This window comes from Salvelinus alpinus, chromosome 13 (assembly GCF_045679555.1).
Source record: "Salvelinus alpinus chromosome 13, SLU_Salpinus.1, whole genome shotgun sequence".
Lineage (NCBI taxonomy): Eukaryota > Metazoa > Chordata > Actinopteri > Salmoniformes > Salmonidae > Salvelinus > Salvelinus alpinus.
Genome location: NC_092098.1, coordinates 8,048,208 through 8,074,846, shown reverse-complemented (window position 1 = coordinate 8,074,846; position 26,639 = coordinate 8,048,208). Strand labels below are relative to the sequence as shown.

Sequence of the window (26,639 nt, the reverse complement as noted above, 5' to 3'; positions counted from 1 at the left end):
GAACTTTTTTTCTACAAAGTTTAGAAATTCACTGTTTTCACATATGTAGGCACCTGTGATGGGAAAACTACCCAATTGTCATACTTGGGGAAAAGTACCCAATTTCCATACTTGAGTCAAAGTATAGCTACCTTAATAGAAAGTTAATCAAGTGAAAGTGAAAGTCACCCAGTAAAATACTACTTGAGTAAAAGTCGAAAAGTATTTAGTTTTAAATATACTTAAGTATCAAAAGTAAATGTAATTGCTAAAATATACTTAAGTATCAAAAGAGGACGGAAAAGTAGAAATAATTTCAAATTCCTTATATTAAGCAAAGCAGACGGCACCATTTTCTTGTTTTTTTAATTTACGGATAGCCAGGTGCACACTCCAACACTCAGACATTATTTACAAAGGATGCATTTGTGTTTAGTGAGTCCGCCAGACCATGGCAGTAGAGATGACCACGTGTTTTCTTGATAAGTGCGTGAATTTCACAATTTTCCTGTCCTGCTAAGCATTCAAAATGTAACGAATACTTTGGGTTGCCAGGGAAAATGTATGGAGTAAAAATTAAAATATTTTCTTTAGGAATGTAGTTAATTAAAAATAGTAAAAAATATAAATAGTAAAGTACAGATACCCAAAAAACTACTTTAGTAGTACTTTAAAATATTTTTACTAAGGTACTTTACACCACTGGTAGACACAGCTATTGTGATGGGGAGATACTGAAAATGAGGTTGAAAAGTATTAGAGTTGCCCTTTAAACTCAAAATATTACAGTAGAAAGAATAATTGTGTTTTCTTCTTTCCTATCATGGTCTGATTGGTGGGAGTAATATACCTTTCCTGTTATGGAGTTTGCATGCCAGTGAGATTTCAGGACTGGGAAGGGCATATGTCATACCGTCAGTATGGCCTCATTAAACATGGTCATTGCACCTCTAACACTCCAGACAAGGGCATTGGGTGCAGAGATGAAGCAGAACCATTTCCCCCTTCTATTAATCTGGGTGACAAAGCTACAGCGGATACAGTGAAAAGCCCTTGGAGCTAGGTCAGTTGCTGGAGTGAAAGATCTTGAAAAGGGAATGACATGCACTCACACGCACGCACAACACAACGGGCTTGAATGGGCATAATGACTGCACATCTCTCCTGGATTTGTAGTATAATTTCTCTGAATTTTGTAAAGGTCAAGGTGTGGGTCTATCTCAATCATTTTAAAAAGCTTCCTCTCCTTGTTGCATTTCCTTCATTTGCAGCGACGTGAAAGAACTCGAGAAATGAAAGCATATTGCGTTTCACCTCGTATGTGATCAGTGCAATTGGTGGAGGGGGAGGCGAATCGAGGAAGCCACTGTACCACATTGAGATGTACCCTGGAATACATGAATGGTTTGCGCCACCCCACAAAGGGAGGGTTGTTTATACTACGAATATCCACGTCACTGTCTCCGCCCTCTAAAAAAAACGCACACAAGAACTAAGGAACGCGGGATGTTTCATCAGCGAATGTGAAGTCAACTGTATTTGGTCGTGCTGTCGAGCCTTCGAGCATTCCAAAGTAAAACCAAAGGTAAAGTAACCAACATCACACGTTTAAAAAAACTATATTGTACTGAAAAGTATGTGCTTACGTTTCGATGTTGTGGTCCATGTGTCGAAACTGCACGAGACTCCGTAGTATTTTACTCTCGCTAATTCTGACGCAATCATGTTGTTGTCAGACGCAATCATGTGTTGTCAGAAATACTAACTTTAGCCAACTACTATAACGATATTCTCTTTTAAAACAGCACATTACTGGTTATGTTTTTAGGGATTAGAATACTCATTGGCTGTTTATTTTGTTTGAAATAAATAGTTAGATGGGTACCTAACGTCTTCCAACAAACGTTAGTTGACGTTACCAATACCATTGTTCGCTAGGTGGTTGATGTTTTAGCGGGGAACGTTAATTTAGCCAGTTAGCATATTGGCTATTAATGGTGTTTAGCTAGGTAACTTTATAATCTAAGATGTGCCGTATAAATCCATGTTGTTGCAACTAACTAGTTTATCTTGTCGGGTGTAAAAGCTAATGTGTGTCACCATTCATTGTTTTACTTGCTAGCTATCAAACAAAGTCTTAAGTCAACTAGTTCAATTACTTTGCTAGTTAACGTTTAGTTAGATAATGTTATCTAGCTAACTATCGTTAGGTAGAAAACTACACATCAACGAAATGTAGGTATGTATGTGTGCAACCTGTAATATTTATCTTAACAGTGGGTATGTAACTAGTTAACAAACCAATCACAAACAACTTTCATAATATACCAGTCTAGCTAGACAATAGACGGGTCCTTGGCTTGACTGCTGTAGCGTTAGCTGCAGCTAACCGCATTTTTAATATGTTGCGTCAGCTGTTGCATCAGCTTGAGTTCGCTAACTAGCAGCATTTTATAGTTGCTGCTATTAACTAGCCACAACTATCAAAATGTGTTACACGTCATATTCAATGTGAGGACTCCTTGTCTGTGTGTTGAAAGTTGTTCGCCCTCAGTCTCATGTCAGACAGTTAGTTGTTCAAGTTGTTGTTGTTCAACTCTCAAGGAACATAACTTTACCGCCTTACTTAGTAATTGTTTGATGTTCAGGTTGGTCATCATGCAGAGGAACATTTGTTTTATTATAGGGGGTCTTTGCCTCAACTGACTCATTCAAGGGGTCACTTTTTGCATTGAATGAATTTATTTGGTCACCCTAGTATTCTAAGCTGATGGATGGAAAAACAAATTTGCAGGGACATTTTCTGAAATGTTCAAGGGGCAAATTTGCCCCAAGCTCTGTGTAGACTGGTCATGGCAGAGGCATTGAGGAAGGAGGAAGGGATCCTGTTGGCTCATAGCAGTAGTCCTTTTTTTTACTGGAAAATTGATTGCACCATAGCGTCAAACAGCTAGACAACTATTGACTGTCTGTGATGCATGAAGTGTGCCACCCATCACATAGCTCCAAGCGTGACCTCGCCCACTGAGATTAGAATGCTGAAAGGGCGCTCTGCACCAGCCTATTAAAGAGTATCCACTCCCCCATTGGACATCTGAAAAGGCATATAAAAGGGGCAAGAAACACCATGTGTAGGTGATAAAATAATTTCATTGTGTGTGCTTAACATTTAGTATATAGTAATTGTACCCACAAATTGCATGGTGAGCCAGTTTGTCAAATGATTCCCCTGGTCATGAAGTCATTTGTCGAACATGAAATGCAGGGCTGGAGTAAAGTTGTCATTTCGAGGCATTTTCAAATCTGGTCATGTTATACGGTGTACCCATTAATTGATATGCTTGTTACAGTGAACATTTAAGATTATAGCAGTGGTGCCTGGACTTTGCAATCTGTTTACCTGCCTGCCGAGGACAAGTGACAGGCAGAACCACCCGTATCACTTGCGTTCTCTGTCCCACACGCCAGGACCCAGAGGTGCAAGAACGCTCTTTTTAGCAACCAGGAAATTGCGGCGCGATTTCGGCGTAGTGCATCTTTAAAATATTTTGACTCAAAACACGAGGAGACGTTGAAACAACTTGTTTATTGAATACCATCTCATTAGTCTATTACACTTTAATAAAGCACTGTGAATGACTTTACAAGAAGATACATGTTTTTTTCTATTGCATGCCACCAACTGAGTAACTTAGTGGCACCCGTCTAAATTCTAAATAATGTCAAGGGTCTGGGTCGGATTGGATATGATTGTTAGGTATCTCTGGTATGTATTACTTTAACTGACTTGTCCGGAAGGGCTTGTACACATCTGAACGCGCTAATTTATGCTGCTGCGCTTGCTTTTCATGAGTGGGGTGTGGAACGTGTAGCTTGTTGTTGGCCAATCATAAGTCATCAAAGTGGCAATAGTCTACAGTCATAGAGCCTCCATGTGTGGCAAAAGTAAGGAGATATCTAATCAATGGAAGACGGAATGAAAAGTTAAAGGAGAAGGATATGCTGAGAGCCAACAGGCTGCTAACTTACTTTTTTGAATGGAGTTATTTGTAATTGTAGGATGACGGCGCACAATTTAAAAATATATATTTTTAAAAACTTGGCGAGGGAGAAGACTTTTTTTGCCATAGCCCTGACTGGCTTTACACATGCGCTTGTCTGAGGTGTCGGACTTGACGACAGTTGCTATCAGATTTGACCGCTGTGGTTGGGTGCTCAAAATTATGGGGTGGGGCTTAGCATAGGCTACATTTTGGGGAGGTACTACCTAAATCGCTCAAATCTCTATTTAAGATACTGACTTTATGACACTGTGCTATTTACACTTTGTAGTACATTTTTACACCGTTTTTGACTATCAATGTAACATCGGTCGTTTTGAAGCAGAGAAGTTGGTTTTTGAGGTCAACTGCCTTTTTAAATAAGTTTTATCTTAATTGTGTGTAATTATTTGTCTAAATTTAGTCCATATCCATGTATTTCAGTGTGTATCGCTAGGTTTCCATCCAATTTGGCAACATATTTTCATTCAAATGGTCTCAAACAAGTGCTGTGTTCCCACCGAACGGACTTATTGCAGATAAAAATCAGTGGGTGATGACAGTGCACACAATGAAACCTTAAGTGAAAAGGTACATGTGCCGAATAAACGTCTAAAGTTCAATGTGTTTCCATCGCATTTTCAACTCGATAGTTTTGTCACAAAACTGTTGCGCCAAATAGCAAATGTGCCTACTCTGGTCTTGGCGCATGTACTCTAGCCACCAGCTTCTACACGATGACATCATCATTATGGATGAGTGAGAATGTTTGTTTTTATTTGTCACGCATCGATCGTCAAGCCGCCAGAATCAGACCCTCAATATTTATTGGAAAGGAGCATCAAGATCACCGTGCACTTTCACCACCCTGTGAAGTTCCTCAAGTTATTTAATCTCTAGCCTAATAAACTGCATGGTTTCCTAAATTGCTCTGGGAGGACCACACCATATCATTGCGTGACTCTACGGCCGTTTCTCGCATGATTTCATTGTACAGACACAGATCCCACCATGTCGTGAACCTACTACCAGTGAGCAGGAACACTAACCAATAAGGGAACCCAGTCTTTCCACTTTATATAGTATCATAAGTTAGCTAACGATGAGGGCCTAGGTCTTAACTTTTGTTTATTTCATATGCTATCTTAAAGCCTAGGAAGCTTAGGACACCCTGATAACAAACTAGGCTAATCATAATACCGTATCGTGATGGCAGAGTTAAGGCTAGACAGTGAGTCAAAACCCCCCAAAAGTGCTTTGTGTGGAGTGAGCAACAGTCTAATGAGATTGAGCTAAGATAATCCTCTTAGTCTGTTGCAGCAGGTGCTTTGGAAAAGCTCAGTGAGGCAAATAATATACAGTATCTGCGGAAGCTTCCGCCGGGTGGTTACTTGTGTGCTGGAAGACCTAGTTAAAAGCCTCATAACATAAACCTAAATCTAATCCATATGGTATTAGGTAGCAATACCATGGCTCTCTTGTCCCTCTGCGGCAGAGGTGAGCAATATTTGGAACATCGAATCGCAATCAAATTACAGTATCGGATATCGATACATTTCGTATCGGCACCGAAATATTGTGATAATATCGTATTGTGATGTCCCTGGCAATTCCCAGCCCAAGTATTAGGCAATTAGACTAGGCCTAGTTTTTAATGCTCTTTAAGTGGTTGAAGTACTCCTACCCTTTGTATACTATAGCCTACCTATTACAGGAAAAGAGTCCCACTAAACCCTTTGGCCTAGAGGCTCCAACGAGCATGCCTGATTTGAGCTTCCAGGTGGTAAATTATAGGAGCTGCGTGTTGGTGTCTTCACAACCTGGTCTGAAGCCGCCGCTGTTTCACAGAGGCCAGCCACCCCTCGTGAAGACCACAAGGAAAAGATTAGCCTAGTTGGTCTAGGTGACGCAGGGTGGCCTACCTCCAGAGCTTACTGTGTGGGCAGAACAGACTAAACCTCTCAGGCGCCGCACATTAATCGCATGCAGGGGGACTCCCAGAAGTGAACCTTTCCCAGGGCCGGAGATGACGCCTGCCCTGCCCGCCGGCCTCCTAAAACAGCTAATGCAACTCTTCAGCAGAGCGGACCCTGTATGCGGTTTCAGTCTTGCTTAACTATTCCGTTGTTCAATCATAACCCCTAGAAAGCACAGCCATGGTGTGGTTTTGTTTTTTTAAACACTGGTTTAAGTTACAAGGTGGATATGCCAAGCCCATGCAGACTTCAATAAGGAAGCCATTGTGCATGTCCAAGTGCAGGATGGAATATAGTTGGTTGCACCATTGTGATCCAATCACGGAATCTAGCCCAGGCTGACTGCCCGATCAAACCAGCATTGACTATTTTCCCTGTAGACAGTTTGTGACAGTAACTACAATGACTGATACATGAAAGTTATTTTTGAACAGTTTTAATTTCCTGTTACCTTCAAAGGCCAGTGGATATGTTTATTTTACTGACATTCCATTTTTTGTTCTGTGTTTGCAAATTGTTTTCTCAATAACCTTCCGGTGATTGTGCACAGTGTTCTATGGATAACAACGTAGAATGGGCCCGAAAACATTTATTATTATTATTATTTGACTATTATTATAGGTGTTAAGAGGCTAAGCTACACCTCCAAGTCGCCAACCTTTTGTGGAGTGTTTGGTGTGCTGCTGAAGAGGCAGCGTCTCGGATATCTCGAATAAGCAGTAGCCATGATGACCTTACGGTTGGTCGGGACAGGGACCAGACGTTCTGTGCAACGTGCTTAATGTCAACATGGAGCTGTGTGGACAGCTGCTGCCAGTCAGACAAGGTCATGTGACCAGAGCCTCCAATGCTTATGAGGTGGTTGTGTGTGTGAGTGTCCCTGCAGTCTGGCACCTGCACAGATAGAGATGCTGTCTGTCCTTGAGCTGAAGGGGCCGGGGTTTGTTGTAAGTGGTGCTATCAGTATTAGTCAGCCTGCCCCTAGAGATGCCAAAACACTACATCGCTGACGTGAATGCTATTATTTGTTGTCGTTACACGAGATTGCTGAGCAGAAGTTTTGCTTGAAATGTTGTGCTGTTGTCACCTTTTTTTCTTTTGTGGGACATGCTAGTTGTAATAGAAAGTGGGATCCCAATTTGAAGACTTGTTATAACACTTGAGTTGGCGTTGTTCTGCTAGGGTAGGGCCGATCTACTGCCTAGCTCTTGGAGGAAGGCAAATGAACCTTGTGACAGTGAACTTTGATAATATGAAAAATCAGCTTTTTATCTATGTAGGCTAAATGCCAAGTGGTTGTCTTACTAAGTGCTATCACTTCATTTGGTTTTGAATTCTAACTCTGTATTTTGACATGATACGGGCCTCTATTCAAGATGTTCTATTGCGTACTGCCGTATAATAGACTACACAACGATTGTTTCTGATGACTTAAAGGGGGTCGGCATGTGGGCAATTCCACGGTAATGGGATTACGCCGAGACTCAGATTGTTCACTGTAAAACGTATACCAAACAACAACCATTTTGATTTCAAAGTTGAACAAATCATAGAGCTCTATGGACAAGGACTACTTTTTAAAGATGTACACGCATTTTACAAAAACACATTTATAGGAAGAACTGCCGGTACAAAATTTGCTAACAGAATACAACCGAGGGAGATTTTACTGTAATTCTGTTACCAAAGTTTGCATCTGCATTTTTTTCTCCATTTTAAAAGTTGTCATTGTGCATAGAGTTGTATGGTTTGTTCAACTTTTGGTTTGGCAAACATTTTTAAAGTGAAGGATCTGAGTCATTGGGAATTGCCCATGTCTTTTAAAATTGTAGTCAACCAGTAAGGTTATTAGTGAATAGCGAGGCACAGAGAGATTGGTGTTCACTTCCATGTCTGCTTATCGAAGCTCTCTACCGGTCAGGTCATGTTTAGAATTTTTTTTTTTATAAACCACTATTGAAGGTGGGGAAATGTAATTCTGGGAAGCCGCATAATAGCAGCATGCTGTTCCTTAGAAGAATGTGGTTTGCTTGTCTGGAAACCTGCAGGAGGGGAATTAAAACTTTACTGGAAGTACCCGAGTAGGAGGAAACAAACTAGTGTGGCACCATACAGACATGTAACGTATCAACTTGACTAAATACGCACATGAGAGCTAATCAGTCAGTTCGTTATCACAGAGACGGTTGGTTGGCTAACAAGGGATCCGCACGGAACAAAGTAAAGCAACAAACAGCTAGATTAAACGGTGCCTATTATTTCCCATAGTCACTCATCAATCTGCTTCCCCTCTGTTTGATCATAGGATCTCTCCTGCTCCGTCTCAACTCTTCGCAGCTCTGCTCAGTCAACCCCTTCAGCTTCGCAGCTCCCTCCGCAGACGTGACCATGGTAGACAAGATGGCCTCCTTTGGCCGGATCTTGTTGCGACGCAGGGTACTGGACTGCTCCGATGAGGGAAGCCGCTTCGCCCGCTGCCTCTCCACACTGGACCTGGTGGCGCTGGGGGTGGGCTCTACGCTAGGGGCAGGGGTGTACGTCCTGGCTGGTGAGGTAGCCAGGGAGAAGGCTGGTCCTGCCATCGTGCTCTGCTTCCTCATCGCTGCGCTCTCCTCCATGCTGGCCGGACTCTGTTACGCCGAGTTTGGCGCCCGCGTACCCAAGACTGGTTCGGCGTACCTGTACAGCTACGTGACGGTTGGCGAGATCTGGGCTTTCATCACGGGGTGGAACCTCATCCTCTCCTATGTCCTCGGTGAGTTAGTAGATTGGAAATTGCTTCCGTTTTCAAAGGCTTTTGCGTTGAGCCACAATGTTCACTGTGGTTAGTCTCTAGTCTGCCTTATCCTCTTGAGTTTGGTCGACGGTTTCCATGACGTTAACTTCTTCTCCATGGTCCTTTTTAGGTACAGCCAGTGTGGCCCGAGCCTGGAGCTCTAATTTCGATAGCCTGGTGGAGCAGAGGATATCGGACTTCTTCAGGTCGTCCATGGCCATGAACGTCCCGGGGGGCGTGCTGGCTGAATACCCGGACCTGTTTGCGCTCATCCTCGTGCTCTTATTAACCGGTGAGGACTTCAGTCAACCAAAATGTATAGTGCTGGGGGAGGCAGCACATAAGTTATAGCCTCATTGTAAAAACTTGCATGTATTGTAACGTACAGTGGGGCAAAAAAGTATTTAGTCAGCCACCAATTGTGCAAGTTCTCCCACTTAAAAAGATGAGGGAGGCCTGTAATTTTCATCATAGGTACACTTCAACTATGACAGACAAAATGAGAAGAAAAAAATCCAGAAAATCACATTGTAGGATTTTTAATGAATTTATTTGCAAATTATGGTGGAAAATAAGTATTTGGTCACCTACAAACAAGCAAGATTTCTGGCTCTCACAGACCTGTAACTTCTTCTTTAAGAGGCTCCTCTGTCCTCCACTCATTACTTGTATTAATGGCACCTGTTTGAACTTGTTATCAGTATAAAAGACACCTGTCCACAACCTCAAACAGTCACACTCCAAACTCCACTATGGCCAAGACCAAAGAGCTGTCAAAGGACACCAGAAACAAAATTGTAGACCTGCACCAGGCTGGGAAGACTGAATCTGCAATAGGTAAGCAGCTTGGTTTGAAGAAATCAACTGTGGGAGCAATTATTAGGAAATGGAAGACATACAAGACCACTGATAATCTCCCTCGATCTGGGGCTCCACGCAAGATCTCACCCCGTGGGGTCAAAATGATCACAAGAACGGTGAGCAAAAATCCCAGAACCACATGTGCCTAATGCGACTTGATTTGTGTTTCCTAACGCCATACTGTTGCTTCTTCCAGGGCTGCTGGCGTTTGGCGTGAGTGAGTCGGCTCTGGTGAATAAGATCTTCACGGGGGTCAACCTGGTGGTGCTGGGCTTCGTCATCATCTCAGGCTTTGTGAAGGGAGACACAAACAACTGGAACCTTACTTTGGATGACTTTAACAACACCTACCGTGTCATCAACGCCAATATCACCAACGCGTCCAGCTTATCCAAAGAGTGAGTCCTCCAATACAGATTAATACCAGCTGAGATTTAGCCAGAGATTCCATTATAGGGCACTGGTATTGACTAAATCATGCTTTCATGTGTCTAGCTGTGTTTTAATCTCTGCACTTGGCTTCAGAAATTAAACCGTATAATTGCTGCCTCTGTCCCTCAGGGTTGTGGATAAGACGTTTGGCACAGGTGGTTTTGCTCCGTTTGGCCTCCGTGGCATTTTGTCTGGTGCCGCCACGTGTTTCTATGCCTTTGTGGGGTTCGACTGCATCGCCACGACAAGTGAGTTATTTACTGTGCTCCAAAGCTAAACATTAGATAGGACCACGTCGTTTGTTCTCAGTAGATTGAGCGTTCACTTACATGCCACTTAGTCAAAATGTAGCTTTTTTAATATGGTGGCCAATTTTCGCTAAATAGTTGGAATGTATAGTTCTACTTGGTTGTTACTCTCTCATAGTTCCAGACAAATAAATGTTGTGCCTTGTCGTCGTCGTCCCCCCCCCCCCAGGCGAAGAGGCTAAGAACCCAACGCGCTCCATCCCTGTGGGCATCGTGGCCTCTCTGCTCATCTGTTTCTTCGCCTACTTCGGGGTGTCTGCGGCCCTCACCCTCATGATGCCCTACTACCTGCTGGACACCAAGAGCCCCCTGCCAAAGGCCTTCATCCACATAGGCTGGCCTGCTGCTCACTACATCGTGGCTGTGGGCTCCCTCTGTGCTCTCTCCACCAGGTCAGTTAGGCTGATAGACCGCACTATGGCTACTGTTCTGTAGCTCCCTTGTCTTCTACAGTCCTCAGTACTTGGTGTTCTTGTCAAGCTATCAAATGCACTCCCTTTGTTACGTGTGTGTGTGTATATAATGTTGGTTTTGTTGTCCTCCTAGCCTGCTTGGGTCCATGTTCCCCATGCCGAGGGTGATCTACGCCATGGCAGAGGATGGGCTCCTGTTCCGTGGCCTGTCCCGCATGAACACGCGCACCAAGACGCCCCTGATGGCCACCATCGTCTCTGGCTGTGTGGCATGTGAGTTCAGCCCTCCACCCTCTCTCTGTTCATTCATCTGGTTCTGCTCTACTACCTCTGGGTTCCACTGTAGTCAACTCCTGCTGTTATGTTTTTGTTTATGTATGAATCTATGAATGTGCAGCAGGAGGGAAGCTTGTCGAAATAGACCCTTTGATCAGTGGAATGCTTTTTAAAAGTGTTATTTTTTTATTTATTTTTTCTTCATTGTTTTTGAATGCCGGAATAACTAGAGTAAATAACCAACTGAAGGGATGTGGATTGTGTTTTCTATAGTATGTATGATGGTAATGCTCATTGTCCCCTCTCCCTGTAGCTCTGATGGCCTTCCTCTTTGACCTGGCTGCCCTGGTTGACCTCATGTCCATAGGGACACTGCTGGCCTACTCACTAGTGGCCATCTGTGTGCTCATCCTCAGGTGGGTGACGACTTGTACCGCTTTTTCTTAAAAATATACTATAATGCCAAACACCGCATTTTTGTGGTGTTGAAATTATGGTTTGTCTCCAATTCTGTGATTTGCTTATGGTGTTTGACATTCTCAGTGTGACTCTCATGGTCCTGGAAACTGACCTGCTCTTCCCTCCTGTCCAGGTACCAGCCGGGCACCCTGAGCTCGTCCAGTCAGAGTGAGAAGCTGGTGGAGCTGGTGGGAGGGGAGAAGGTGGCCGTGTCCGGGCGAGACAGCGGTGACGAGTACGGCCTGGATCTGGAGGACGGCCCCCTCCGGGAGAAGTTCACCCCCCGCCTCCTCCTCTTCCCCAGCGGGAATCTACCCACTAAGATCTCTGGGAACATCGTCTATGCCACCACGGCCATTATCTGTGAGTGACGCCTCTTCTCTTTCTCTCTCACTTATGACGTTGTAATGCAGTTGACCACGGGTCGTTTTCAAAGCGGCTCTTTTTAGAGAAAGCACATTTTGATTCTCTCTTCGTCCTCTCTAGCGGTGCTCATCACTGTGCTGTGTGTGGTGTTGGCGGGGAAGCTGGATGAGTTGATCGAGGTTCAGCCTGTGTGGGTCACGGTGTGTGTAGTACTGGCCTTGCTCTGTGCCCTTTGTGTCGTCATCATCTGGAGGCAACCCGAGAGCAAGGAAGCCCTCACCTTCAAGGTTAGTTTCTGGATACTTCAGTGTTTGTTCCCGGCTTACAACCAATTCATAATACAACTTGTACGCAGTAAAACGACTAACTTGTTTCTCATCCCCCCCCCCAGGTGCCCTTGTTGCCTTGGCTGCCTCTGTTCAGTGTCTTTGTCAACATCTACCTCATGATGCAGCTGGACCTGGCTACGTGGTGCCGCTTTGCTGTTTGGATGGGCATTGGTGAGTTGGATTACATTATACAGAGTAGGAAATGTTTCTAAATTCACAATAGAATCACATGTTAATCACGGAATCCGCTGTAGGGGAAAACCGTCTGCCCCATGGTCAATGTAATTGCAGTGCATATTCTGCTGTTCTATCGCTCGTGCAATGATATCGGAGGGGGGGGGAAACTGTTTGCAGTGACTTTGTAATATCGCAAACAGACGTGGCAGATTCACCATTTTTAAAGATTCCCTCTTTAATTCAGTCAACTTAATTCCTCTCTTTTTCTCCTTCCCTCAGGATTTGCAATCTACTTCTGCTACGGGATCTGGCACAGCAGCGAGGCAGCCAACAGCACCCCCCGGAAATACGAGCCTGCCCTCCAGACCAAGAAGAAGCCCATCTACCTGGGGAGAGACGAGAGTGAGGCGGAGGGGATGAGCCCCTGAACGGCTAGGGGCTGGAGGAAACCCCACACGTTATACCTCTGAAGTGAAGGCAGACAATTCAACTGACACTGCAATGTGTGTGTGTCTAGATTTGTTGCCTTTCATTTTTGGGAGATCTGTCTTACACTTTATTGGACAGTTTATGAGTAATACTTTCAACACTTAATGTTTCTATTAACATTACTAGTGATTTTTTAAATGTATTTATTAACCGTTAGTCTCTTCCTAGTTGGTGGCTGTGGCCATGCCTCCAATCGTTAGCCCCCGGGGGCCCCCAGCAGCTATATGAAGTACAGCTGTACAGGATCTGTTGGTTAGGGCCATGTGTATTACTGGGTACCAGTGTGTCTGTGGGGTTTACGGCCTTGGTCAGGGCCTCCGTAGACTTGTTAACGGTGTCGAGGCCCAACGCGGGCGTTTTTTGGGATGACTGTCGTAGACGAGCTGTCCTCCACCTGCCAAAGAGCAACCTATTTAACAGGACTTTGTGCACCTAGTTGCAGAAACGATTATTTTTGTTGGTGTCAGCTTCTTCAATATGTCTCATGAAATGGAAATATCACCACAGAGACCTCGAACTACATATCCTATAATGTTAAAGGCGTTTATGAACAATCTGTTGCCGGTGATTTTTCTGTCGTACATTTGTCTTCGAACGTATGGTAAAAATAGTCAAAGTAATGATGTATGTTATCATTTTCATGGTGATGTAAGTCCCTGTGTTACTTGCCTCTGAGGTCCATCCAAAGAATTGACTGAGGTAAATCAACCCTTGGAGGGTGATAAAGCATCCCAGCACCTCTGCACTGTCTGCTGAATAATCTTTAATCTGGTATCGTCATTTGGGCTGTTCTGTACTCTTGTAACCCCCTTCATATGCATTTATATTTATCTCTGGAGTTCTGATTTACAAATCCGAGCTACCCTTTTTATATGGAAATACTTGAGTTTGAGAGATCTGCCTCGAATGCTTGAGCTGTCTACAGACGTAGATTTAACTGTCAAACAAAGAAATACCCGTATGATCTAGACAATGCGCTGTATTGACTCTTTTTAAAAGGCAGTGATTTTAGTCCTGGTCAGGTATTACCACTAATATTACTTTAGCTGTAGATTCTTGTGAACCTATTTTCACAAACATTTTTAGTTTCCATTGAAACTTGTTCTTGGCAGCTTGGCTGTCGAGTTTGCGTCATCATTTTAGCCATCTATTTTCCTGCTATGCCCTTCAACTGACTTTAATCGAGTAATGTGCTTTTTATAGGTGTGTTTTGTCTTTTACGTGTACTCTTGATTACCCCCTTGCTTTTAATGTGTTACTGTATATAGCAAAACTTTTGCTTCACCAAATAATTGACAGGTCTACTCGTGACTCTATTTGTTAAGTCACTAGTTGTGGTGCTGCTTGACCAAATTACATTTTGCTTTGGAGACACTGGTTCAAGAGCATGAGTATGACCAGCAAAAATTGGTCTCTAAATTTGAACTTTATTTGCTCTGCTCCAAAGACCCTGGAGATGGCGAGGATAATTGATAGATATGGTATTGTAGTACAGTAATAACTGTAGATGTACCGTGTGTATAGCTGTATTTTATTAGTATAATGCTGTATATTGTACAAATGGACATGTTTTTATAGTTGTGCTTCTCGGCATTACTTTTCACAACATCGTTTCTTGAGGGTTTGTTAGACAAAAGAAACCGGTTCCTCCATAAGAAACCGGTTATTAAAAATGCCTACCACCTCAAAGATCCCACTGGCTGGTAAACCAAGACACAGGTTTTATATACTGTAAATACACTGCATGACCAAAAGTATGTGGACACCTGCTCGTCAAACATCTCAGTCCAAAATCATGGGCCTTAATATGGAGTTGGTCCCCCCCCCCTGCTGATATAACAGCCTCCACTCTTCTGGGAAGGTTGTCCACCAGATGTTAGAACATAGCTGTGTGGATTTGCTTCTATTCAGCCATGAGCATTAGTGAGATCAGGCACTGATGTTTGGCAATTAGGCCTTGGCGTTCCAATTCATCCCAAAGGTGTTCGGTGGGGTTTAGGGCAGGCCTCTTTGCAGGTCAGTCAAGTTCTTCCACACCAATCTCGACAAACCATTTCTGTATGGAACTCGCTTTGTGTACGGTTGCATTGTCATGCTGAAACAGGAAAGGGCTTTCCCCAAACTGTTGCCACAGTTGGAAGCACAGAACTGTCTAGAGTGTCATTGTATTCTGTAGCATTAAGATTTCCCTTCACTGGAACTAAGGGGCCTAGCCCGATCCATGAAAAACAGCCCCAGGTCATTATTCCTCCTCCACCAAACTTTACAGTTGGCACTATGCATTCGGGCAGGTAGCGTTCTCCTGGCATCCAGATTTGTTTGTCAGACTGCCAGATGGCGATGTGTGATTCAGCACTCGTTTCCACTGCTCCGGGGTCCCATGGTGGCGAGCTTTACACCGCTCCAGCCGACACATTGCGCGTGGTGATCTTAGGCTTGTGTGCGGCTGCTCGTCAATGGAAATCTATTTCATGATGCTCCTGACACAGTTATTGTGCTGATGTTGCTTTCAGAGGCAGTTTGTAACCCTGTAGTGAGTGTTGCAATTGAGAATTTTTACGCACTTCAACACTCGCCGTTCCCGTTCTGTGAGCTTTTGTTGCCTACCACTTCATGGCTGAGGCATTCCTGTAGATGTTTCCACTTCACAATAACAGTACTTACAGGTGACCCGGCCGGCTCTAATGGCAGACATTTGACAAACTGATTTGTTGGAAAGGTGCCACGTTGAATGTCACTGAGCTCTTCAGTAAGGCCATTCTACTGCCAATCTTTGTCTATATAGATTGAATGGCTTTGTGCTCAACGTTATACGCCTGTCAGCAACAGGAGTGGCTGCCAAAGCCACTATTTTGAAGGGGTGTCCACATACTTTTGTGTAATTGCCTGTATAAATGAGCTGTATTTTCATTGTTCTTTTCTAAATAAATAATAAATACAAATTATTTTGCCTTTTTTGATTCTCAAGAATAACTGGAATTGTTTTAGAAAATTCCTAATCCTATCAAGTGGGGGGGGAATACATATCCATAAAACAAATTGCCCTCATCTACAGATCCACAACTTTTGAATGCTGCATGTACAGGTAACTGCCAAAATAGCCAATATCTTCAGGGCTTTGGGCTGCCATAAGAGTTTCAATGTGCCTTGAAGGGATGCGAAACCATTCTACGATGAGAAATTCCATTATTTGGTGTTGGAGGAAAACGCTGTCACAAGCACCGCTCCAGAATCGACAAACACGCCCTTTGCACCCCCTATGCTCCTTAGACCCCTCTTTCATAGCCACTTCTAGCCTTGGTTGCCCAAATAATGGGCAACTGAGCTTTTTTAAACTTTTATACATGAACTGTACTGTTTTGACAATTAGACACTCACCCTTCTAGATAACTTGAAACCATCTAACCAGGTATTGTCTGGAAGTAGGCAAGCTAGCCAATTAGCTTCAGTGCGACCATGGCAAAGAAGGTTTGACTTTGGATATCTGTGAGGGTTAGTTAGGGACTGTCAATATATTACACAATGTAAATGGGAGAATATTTTCATGTTTCAAACCTTTTTTAGTGTTCTCATTAAATGCATTCAATATTTGTATATTCATTTCTACAATTTATAGTTTGAGGTTTTTATGTCATTGAACATTTTAGCTTCTTAATTTAAAAAATTATCGTCCCATGTACATTTTTTTTAATTTACTGATGGTCCCTAAATAGCCCCATAGGGATATCAAGAGTGAAACCAAATTTACCATGGTCACTGGTCAGTGCTTCGAATGAATGATTACTTGGGTGCTGCCAGCTGTGGGCAGGATTGAAATAACCCAACCCAAGGAAAATGTACGTACCCTTCCTTCCGTGACATACCTTTATTTCATAATAATTTTGCAAATTACATTGTGAACGAGACTGACTGACTCAAGTTATCCTATTTACACATTGTAGTCAATTTTGACACTAACCAGAATAAACGCCTATAGATGCCACAGGCTTCAAACAACTTTTTTCTTCTTCCAGTCGCTCTTTTAATTTGGGTCATGTGATGAATATGATGTGTTCAGATTCTCCTGGCCTTGATAATGACACAAAGGGCACAGAGCATCTGGAGGCAACCTGAGAGCAAGGAAGCCCTCACCTTCAAGGTTAGTTTCTGGATACTTATTGAAGGTGTCAACAACACGTGCAGTGTTTATTCATGGCTTACAACCTTGTCGTTACAGTTTATAATACAGCTAGATATGCAGTAAAATGATGACTAACTGTTTTCTCTCCCCTTTCTAGGTGCCCCTGCTGCCTTGGCTACCTCTGTTTACTGTCTTTGTCAAAATCTACCTCATGACGCAGCTAGTGGTGTAAAGTACTTTAAGTATAAATACTTTAAAGTGCTACTTTAAAGAGAAAACGGCAACTACTCGGCTTCCGACCACAAGGCACTACAGAGGGTAGAGTGTACAGCCCAGTATATCACTGGGGCCAAGCTTCCTGCCATCCAGGACCTCTATACTAGGCGGTGTCAGAGGAAGGCCCTACAAATTGTCAAAGACTCCAGCCACCCTAGTCATAGACTGTTCTCTCCACTAATTATGTACTTTTTACTCCATACAGTTTCCCTGACACCCAAAAGTACTTGTTACATTCTGAATGCTTAGCAGCACCGGAAAACATCCCTGGTGATCCCAACTGCCTCTGATCTGGCGGACTCACCAAACACATTCTTCATTTTTAAATGTCTGAGTGTTGGAGCGTGCTCCTGGCTATCCGTAAATTAAATAACTAGAAAATGGTGCCGTCTGGTTTGCTTAATATAAGGAATTTGAAATGATTTATACTTTTACAGTACCTTTGGAAAGTATTCAGACCCCTTGACTTTTCCCACATTGTTATGTTATTGCCTTATTCTAAAATGTATTGAATATAATTTTTTCCTCAGCAATCTACACACACTACCCCATAATGACAAAGTGAAAAACTGGGTTTTAGACATTTTTTAATAAATTAGCAACTTAAAAAACAGAAATACCTTATTTAAGTATTCAGACCCTTTGCTATGAGACTCAAAATTGAGCTCAGGTGCATCCTGTTTCCGTGGATTATCCTTGAGTTGTTTCCACAACTTGATTGGAGTCCACCTGTGGTAAATTCAAATGATTGGACATGATTTGGAAAGGCATACACCTGTCTATATAAGGTACCACAGTTGTCAGAGCAAAAAGCATGTCATGAGGTCGAAGGAATTATCCGTAGAGCTCTAAGACAGGATTGTGTCAAGGCACAGATATGGGGAAGGGTACCAAAAAATGTCTGCAACATTGAAGGTCCCCAAGAACACAGTGGCCTCCATCATTCTTAAGTGGAAGAAGTTTGGAACCACCAAGACTCTTCCTAGAGCTGGCTGCCCGGCCAAACTGAGAAATCGGGGGAGGAGGGCCTCCCATCTCCACTCTGCACCAAACAGGCATTTATGGTAGAGTGGCCAGACGGAAGCCACTCCTCAGTAAAAAGCAAATGACAGCTTGCTTGGAGTTTGCCAAAAGAAACCTCTCAGACCATGAGAAACAAGATTATCTGGTCTGATGAAACCAAGATTGAACTCTGGCCTGAATGCCAAGCGTCATGTCTGGAGGAAAACTGGCACCATGGTGGTGGCAGCATCATGCTGTGGGGATGTTTTTCAGTGGCAGGGACTGGGAGACTAGTCAGGATTGAGGCAAAGATGAACAGAGCAAAGTACAGAGAGATACTTGATGAAAACCTGCTCCAGAGCAGTCAGGACCTCAGACTGGGGCGAAGGTTTACCTTCCAACATGACAACGACCCTAAGCACACAGCCATGAAAACGCAGCAGTGGCTTCGGGACAAGTCTCTGAATGTCCTTGAGTGGCCCAGCCTGAGCCAGGACTTGAACCCAACATCTCTGGAGAGATCTGAAAATAGCTGTGCAGCAACACTCCCCATCCAACCGTACAGAGCTTGAGAGGATCTGCAGAGAACAATGGGAGAAACTCCCCAAATACAGGTGTACCAAGCTTGTAGCGTCATACTCAAGAAGACTCAAAGCTGTAATCGCTGCCAAAGGTGCTTCAACAAAGTGCTGTGTAAAGGGTCTGAATACTTGTGTAAATTTAATATTTCTGTTTTTGTTTTATACATTTGCAAAAATTCAAAAAAACAGTTTTTGCTTTGTCATTATGGGGTATTGTGTAGATTGATGAGCTATTATTTTTATTTGATCAATTTCAGAATAAGGCTGTGACAAAATATGGAAAAAGTCAAGGGGTCTGAATACTTTTCCCAAATACACTGTACTTTTGATACCTAATTATATTTTAGCATTTACATTTACTTTTGATACTTAAGTATATCTAAAACGACTTTCTTTTAGACCTTTACTCAAGTAGTATTTTACTGGGTGACCTTCACTTTTACTTGAGTAATTTTCTATCTTTAATTTTACTCAAGTATGACAATTGGGTACTTTTCCCACCACTGGATGCAGCTGGACATGGCTACATGGTGCCACTTCGCTGTGTGCATGGGCGATGCTGATTAAGATTCCATTATATACACATTCAATAGGAATTCTTTCTAGATCCACAGTAGAATCCCATATGTTTTTGTCGCCCTGTATTTTAACTACACGTGTCTTTAACTTTTAATGTTGCGCCTTGTGATTGTTACCGTCTAACCATTAACAACGCCAACTCTTTAGTGTGTGCTGCCCTCTTGTGTGTTTGTACATGGCATTGCAGCATTACACTAATGGAGACTACAAACGGTTATTTTCGTATCAACAGTGTTCACAATTTAATAGGGAGTTAGTTCACAGAATATTTGTGGTACAAATAGATACATCACCGACATTACATTAATTTAGTCTCCATGTGCTTTGACCTGCTTGCATATCCAGTTTCACTTACGGAATTTCAAATTCTTTTGAACGCCTTGTTGAATAAACAGAATGTTTTTTCCAGGCTGGGGGAATATCTAAGTCATTGGGGTTATAAGTGTGCATGCAGAGGTAACTAACACTGAACACATGTATTTTGGATGGGCATCATAGAGCATTGGTAATATTGACCGTGCCTTTGCTGAGATCAAATGTTTATTTCTTACAAGCATATGAGACATTGAACCTGCCCTTCTATGCGTCCCAAACCTACACATCGCTAAAGAAACATGTTCGGCTTTACGTTTGTTTCAAATAACATTTACAAGTCACATAAAATGAATTGGAAATGCATCTTTGCTTTGACTAGAGATGTATGTCGTCGTTTCAAACCGCCACATGACGTTGTGCAGGTAAACTGCGTCATCCGGAGCCTCCGGTGTCTAGCAGAGATCACGAACTACAGAGAACCGTCTGTCTGAATGTTCTCTCTACGATACCCGATATTACAGTCAGTCAGTGGTTTAGAAAGAAAGACAACGGTTGTTTGGCGCTAGTGCTGTGATTGTAAAATGAGCAGCTGATCTGGTACCTGGCTTAAGCAGAGAATGGAGACAGGAGTCCATTCAACAACAGACTGCAATGTGTCTGTCACATGTAGGCTCAATAAGCATGTAGGATATTTAGATACCGGATGTCAATATGAAGGTTGTGGACGTTCATTTTTCATATATCTCCTTTCATATGATACATGGGTACGACTTCAGTGAAAGTGGGGGAAACCAAAACTATCTTAATATCCTGAACAGAGCAACACCCATTCAAAGCCTTCTCCCTTTCCACTCCAGTTACTGTATGATACATCCTACAAATATTGAAACGGATGGAATTTTCTCCCCATATTGTGAGAAAGTAAAACTGGAATTCTATCACGCCAATATTACACTTCATGTTCTAGAAACAAATGCACCCAGTACACCCTGGCTATTTACAATATGTTATATCAGAAATCCATTAAGACACTTGTAATTCTTTGGAAAATCAAATGTAAAATGGGTGAAATGCAACTATACACGTGCGGCAATGAACAACCCTCTTGTTCAACACATTGTGAGGGTTGGAGGACAGTAAAATGAATGAACGCACGTTGTAGCTTTCCTTTAGAGTGAATGGTTACTTTCTCGGTGCATAGATACTTTGAACCCAGGAGGCTCCTGATTATTGCTCTCAGACATGGTCTGCTTGCATTAGCATGCAGAAATATGGACATGGGGGCCCTTGAAGCAAAGGGGTTCGTAGCTTACCGAAAAGTTGTAATAAGGTGGGTGGAAACTGGCATTGAGGAGGAAAACTGCTTAGGAGGTACTAAGGGTTGAGGTCGGAAGTCTTAATGGTTAGATAAAGCACATGGCTGAGTCTAAAACACTGTAACAAAGTGGGGAGATGCTGTTGTTCTGCAGTGCATTTACTGATTGGAATGATAACAAATGACACTTTGGTTCATTCAACCTATTCTATAAAATTTCCCTGAAATCAAATAACAAATTTGACAGATCAATGTGATTTTTTTTTTTTATTGAATGAAAGTTCTAAATTGCTTTCAACACCTCACGAGCGCATGCGCGTTGAATAGCGGTGGGGCAATGTAGCGGCGGCAGCCTATCAAAAGCGCTGGAGGTATAGCTTATTGGCTTTCAGTTAGTTATTTTTGCCCACCTGTGAGAGTAAATGTCGTTCCTGTTAATGTGGTCTAATTGTATCTGTTATTCTAACTCAAACGTGTACACTGACAGCATCTGTAATGATACTTGCATGAGAGCATATGGTACTAAAGAGCCTGTTAAGGTTTCTATGTTAAGGTAGCTAATTCTTGGCCATGATATTGTGGCTACTAAATGTATAAAGAATATGTTTAGAAACATTATTTCAAGTTATCGGACCAACTTAATTCCTTGATTTACAGGGAATTGATTTAATTGGAGTTGGATAGGTAATTCCAAATTAAAAAGTGAACTTGGAACAATATGAAAAAATTGGTTACATTTACATGAAATATGAGTTTGTATTTGTTATTTATTAGGTTTAACCGAAAGGGGAAAAGTAAGTTGAGTTTTGAAAGAAATACATTGCAACTTCAAATATGGGTTTGGTAATAATGAAATAAAACTGTCGCCATTGAATCATATATTTGGTTTCAACAAATGTAGTGTTTTTCAATTGAGAAAACCTAACTTATTTACTTGTAACCAGTTGGAGTCATTTTTTAGGTTGATCCAAAATAGTTTTTTTTTAACAGTGTAGGGCGGGAAGAAATATCGGACATGTTGCTTTATGCAGAATGTTGCTTATAATCATGTTAAACTACAAGCATACGACCATACAGTATGGAGGTCTTAAGAAACTAAAGGCAAACAACCCTATTTAAAGGCGGCCGACCCCATTTAAAGCTTCAGTGTTCATCAGGAGGCATTATCGTTGGGTAGATGTCAATGTTTAAGGGGTGGGCTTACAGTTTACGCCAATGGAGTAAATAAAACTGCTTCCTCATGAGACACATTCTCTGTAATGATTATGATCGATGGACAGGGTAGCTAAAAGGGGTGATATGTTGTACATTTACCTTCTGTCACCAACTGTGCATTTAATATGAGCAACGAGGACGCAAACCGCAATAAAAACATTGATGTTAGGCCTTTCACAGTGCATACCCACACTCAACGGTACAAATTCCCTGTGGATACTCATATAGAAACACAGTTGACAACTGAATCAGTACACACACACTTTGGTTCCATCTTATCTATGATCAAAAGGATGATGGCAATGATGTGTTCTCGGATTGTTCATTTGTCTGGTGGTGCCATCAGTCTCACAAACTAAAGCAGAGGAGGCATTGCACACGGCAGTGTGCCATTCCCCACATGCTCACGCAGTGCTAATACAACACATGCTTCCCTCTGTGAATTGGATCTTTCCATAGAGAGGGTTTAAAAAGCAGAGCTAGATTTGGTGTCCCCTTGTATTGCACACGCCAGCCAGCAACAGACTAGGGAGGTTAGGTGTCCTCCCGAAAGTTGTGTGAGCGCTCCAGACTCCAGGACAGACTTGTAAAGTTTGAGGTGTGTTCCTTCCGTAGGGCACAAGACGAGGCATAACTACAGAGAGGAAAATCTCATCATAAAGCAGGGCATTTATTTTCTTTCAAGTGCATGTAACAGGTAAGACAGAGGCGAGGAAGGTTACTTTGGCAATTGGGTCGTTCCACCAATTCGGTGCCTTTTGAGATGTGTAACTTGGTATATTTTGGGGGGGGGGGTTCACCTAATTTTAACATTCTGTCATAATGTGACAGCACATGTTCAACTTCATAAAAAACAAGTTTTCCCATTACTATAGCAATTGCCTATTAAGTGCCAAATACGGTTGACCATAACAGGGTTGATGATTTCATCTTAAATCAGCCATCAATCCCCTTGTGACGGGGAATGGCAATTGAATGCAATCTTCACCCTAAAAAATGTCATCGTTAGAATATTTCTAGCCTGTCTATTTGTGGGTAACAGGGGTGACATGTTATGCTCGACCCGCTCAGTTTTCCACCACACAACACCAGAAAATGGCCCAAAATTGTAGAACCAGCTCACCTGCTTTTACACTATGATTTCACTATTATATGTTCAATGTTTCTTTAAAAAAATATAGATATTTTAAAAGGAATAGCTTCACCATATTAAAACGGGAGTTCCGTTGACCTTAAAATGAGGGACAGACATAAATGAATCACTAATCACACGAAATGAATAATAATCTTCAGAAATAACTTTGGCAAAGCAACAAAATGTTACTTTGAGAAATGTTGGGATTAAGTGGGTTAAAATCCTCCTAGAAGAGACACGGGGTTGAGAGAGGGACATGTCGAAATGCAACAGGCTATTCAAATGCAATATTGGTGCACAATTTCTACTTAAAATATCCAAGGGACACAAAAGGCACTCTTTTCATGGAACGACCCAAATCGGTTTGTCCATTTTTGCTTCAGTGGTAGACTAGAGCTGATATGGCCTTCCAGTATTCAGGATAGGAGTGAGAGAGCCAAATAAATGCCAGGTGATAAGACAGGGAGCTAGTGGGTCATAATGTTACTGGAATGCATGGGCTGGGGGGGGGGTAAAGCCAACTAGACAGACAGGACATTCAGCAGAGGCACCGGCGGTCACTCTTGGTGACCTCTTCTGAGGAGTGCACCACATTGGGCACAAAGCCACTCTTCACCCCTTCCCAGCCCTCCTGGATGTTGATGTCACCGCTCTTGACAAGCTCAAATATGTCCTGCGTTAGCTCAGTGAAGGCCTTTTCCACGTTGATGGCGTCGCGAGCCGATGTCTCCACGTAGCGCATGCCATAGGCACCTGCCAGCTTCTCAGCCTCCTGCTGGCTCACCTGCCTCTGGGACTCCAGGTCACACTTGTGACCCACCAACAGGAAGACGATACTGTGAGGCTGGACATGACTGCGGGCCTCCTCCAGCCACTCATGCACATTCTGGAAGGAGCGACGGTTGGTGATGTCAAACAGCAGCAGCCCCCCAACAGAGTTACGGTAGTAAGCCCTGGTAATAGACCTAGAGAGGGTTGAGGGGGTAAGCAAAGAAGAGAGACAGAATTGAGAGAAATTGTAAATATAAGTATTGAGAAGTGGGGAAATGGAAAAACAAAGGGTGTGACAGAGAAGTGGTGAGGTTCAACATCAAGACAACGAAAGGGTCCGAGATGAATAATATAGAGATAAAATTGTATATCGTTATAACAATAATATTTACAGATGACTATCAAAAAAAGTGATTTTTTTTAAGACAAATTATTTCGTCTTTACAATGGAAGATTAAAAAAGGAAAATACAATCTAAAAACTTAACCTGAATCGCTCTTGTCCAGCGGTGTCCCAGATTTGAAGTTTAATGCGTTTCCCTGGCTCTATCTCCACTAGCCTTGAGAAGAAGTCTACACCGACTGTGGGGTCAGACACCTGCGCAAAGCGTCCCTCGGTGAATCGCCGGATCAGGCACGACTTTCCTACTGTCGAGTCCCCAATGACGATGAGTCGAAACTGGTACAGCCATATCGCTTCCATATCTCACAGAATCTATGGCAAAAAAATAAACGAATAGTAAATGGCCTATAATCAACCTATAATCAAGTAGACTAGCTTAAATCTAGACTCCTTAGTATCTACAGTACATTCATTAATGATCGCCTATATACCCATTGATTCTTGAAGAATATCACTTAAACAGTATATTCCTCATTAGCTTAGTTCAACTGTTGTAAGCTTCCACTGGGCACAGGCGTCAATTCAACGTATATTCGTTGAAATGACGTGGAAACAACGTTGATTCACCGGTGTGTGTCCAGTGGGTAGTTTTACTCCAATGTTTTGTTTGACTCCAATTTTTGTAAACATTGTAAGCGTTATCCTTATCAGCCTATTTTTTATGTAGTTCTGTGTGATGGGTATGACTATTTTTTCGAGGCCTATTCGTGATGATGTGTGCGCAACATCCAAAATCGACTTGAGTGGTGCTAAGAACTATTAAATGTAGAATTCCAATAGCCTACTGCGGACGGACTAATTGCGTATTCTTGAAAAACAGTAGTCTGCCTGCCCTAGCCTACATTACAATGAGGGAAAGGCCGCTCCTCTTTCCAGTGTAAATGCACAGACAGCTCTTGCAAAATAACACTCGTACATTCAGCTCCCAGAGAAACACCGTTGGTTCATAACTCGTATATTCAGCTCTCATAGAAACACAGTTGGTGCAAAGCCAATCAAGTGCAATAACATATATTTTTAATTACAAACCAAATTAAAAGGGTAGTTATGCACAGTTTTATAGACAAACAATAGGCTACATATTGAATACTCATTTCACCCGTGCCAAAATTTGGAAACGTGTTATGTCTGGGCTACATAAGTCTGACGTTTTAGAATAAGCCATCTTAATTTAAAACACATTTAACTGATATTCTTTCCGCCCTTCATAGATCGAGTTACAACGGTCTTCTCTGTGGCAATGCCATATTAATCCATAATAAACACAACATCGGCATGTAGGCCTACAAACTTATGTTAAATTACCTTGTTGGATGGGCGATCAACGCCTGGCAATAGAAAACCCCATGATCTTGAGAAATATTTTCTCTCGAAGATGCTCTCTGAAACAGTGATCCCAGGAGGCCTAGTCAAACGCTGTGTTTTACACCAAGGAGTAATCCGCAAATAGGCCTTGTCCTAGGCTATCATTTTATTTTATTCTACACTGAGATTTGTTACTGTACTGGCGAGTTTCATGTGAAATAGGCTAATGGCCGTCCTTAAAACTTGTCGATGGTTTCATTTTATGGTAATTCCATGTTTAAAGATGGAGAGATATTTTTGAAAATCCGCTGATGAAATGGCAGTAACAACAGCATCACATAGCGCGACTCATCCCTCATCAGCACCATTACCGTAAGAACCTAGACAGCAACGCAGATAGAATGTCTCCGAAATTACGCGCTGCTCTCAATAGAGGGTGCTATAAAGGGACATTTAAATGTAGGTATTTTTCTCCCGAAGATTAGATTCGGGTTATCTTTGTGGGCTACTGTGTAGCCTAATGTCCTCTGAATGGTTAAATAGCTTGTGTGCGAATCCTGCTCTGAAGTAGACCCACAGTAGACTATTGCAGGGTAGAAGATAATGGGTGTGGCTGAGTCTTGGCAGTTTTAAAATGTTTTTGTATCATGACATCGGGTGGAAAACTGGTCTCGAAGCGACTGGAGGGAGGGAAACTCATTGCGGAGGTGTTAGAGCTATGGAGTAGACTTTTTTTGAGGAG

General features: G+C 42.5%; 2 protein-coding genes across 2 annotated transcripts; one reads left to right on the top strand and one right to left on the bottom strand.

Moving 5' to 3' along the window:
* Positions 1 to 1,426: 1,426 nt before the first annotated feature.
* On the top strand, positions 1,427 to 15,823 carry LOC139536911 (cationic amino acid transporter 3-like). Its single transcript, XM_071337633.1, has 12 exons — positions 1,427 to 1,564; positions 8,301 to 8,750; positions 8,902 to 9,063; positions 9,829 to 10,030; positions 10,194 to 10,312; positions 10,542 to 10,764; positions 10,919 to 11,058; positions 11,375 to 11,477; positions 11,654 to 11,883; positions 12,007 to 12,173; positions 12,278 to 12,386; positions 12,672 to 15,823. The coding sequence occupies exons 2-12, from the start codon at positions 8,384 to 8,386 to the stop codon at positions 12,818 to 12,820; spliced, it is 1,971 nt and encodes a 656-aa protein (XP_071193734.1). The 5' UTR covers positions 1,427 to 1,564; positions 8,301 to 8,383; the 3' UTR covers positions 12,821 to 15,823.
* Positions 15,824 to 22,933: 7,110 nt separating this feature from the next.
* Positions 22,934 to 26,227, bottom strand: LOC139536912 (ras-related protein Rab-39B). Its single transcript, XM_071337634.1, has 3 exons — positions 25,898 to 26,227; positions 24,678 to 24,904; positions 22,934 to 24,384 (listed from the first exon to the last, which is right to left on the bottom strand). Exons 2-3 carry the CDS (start codon positions 24,890 to 24,892, stop codon positions 23,958 to 23,960), a joined length of 642 nt encoding a protein of 213 aa, XP_071193735.1. The 5' UTR covers positions 24,893 to 24,904; positions 25,898 to 26,227; the 3' UTR covers positions 22,934 to 23,957.
* Between the last annotated feature and the right edge of the window lie 412 nt (positions 26,228 to 26,639).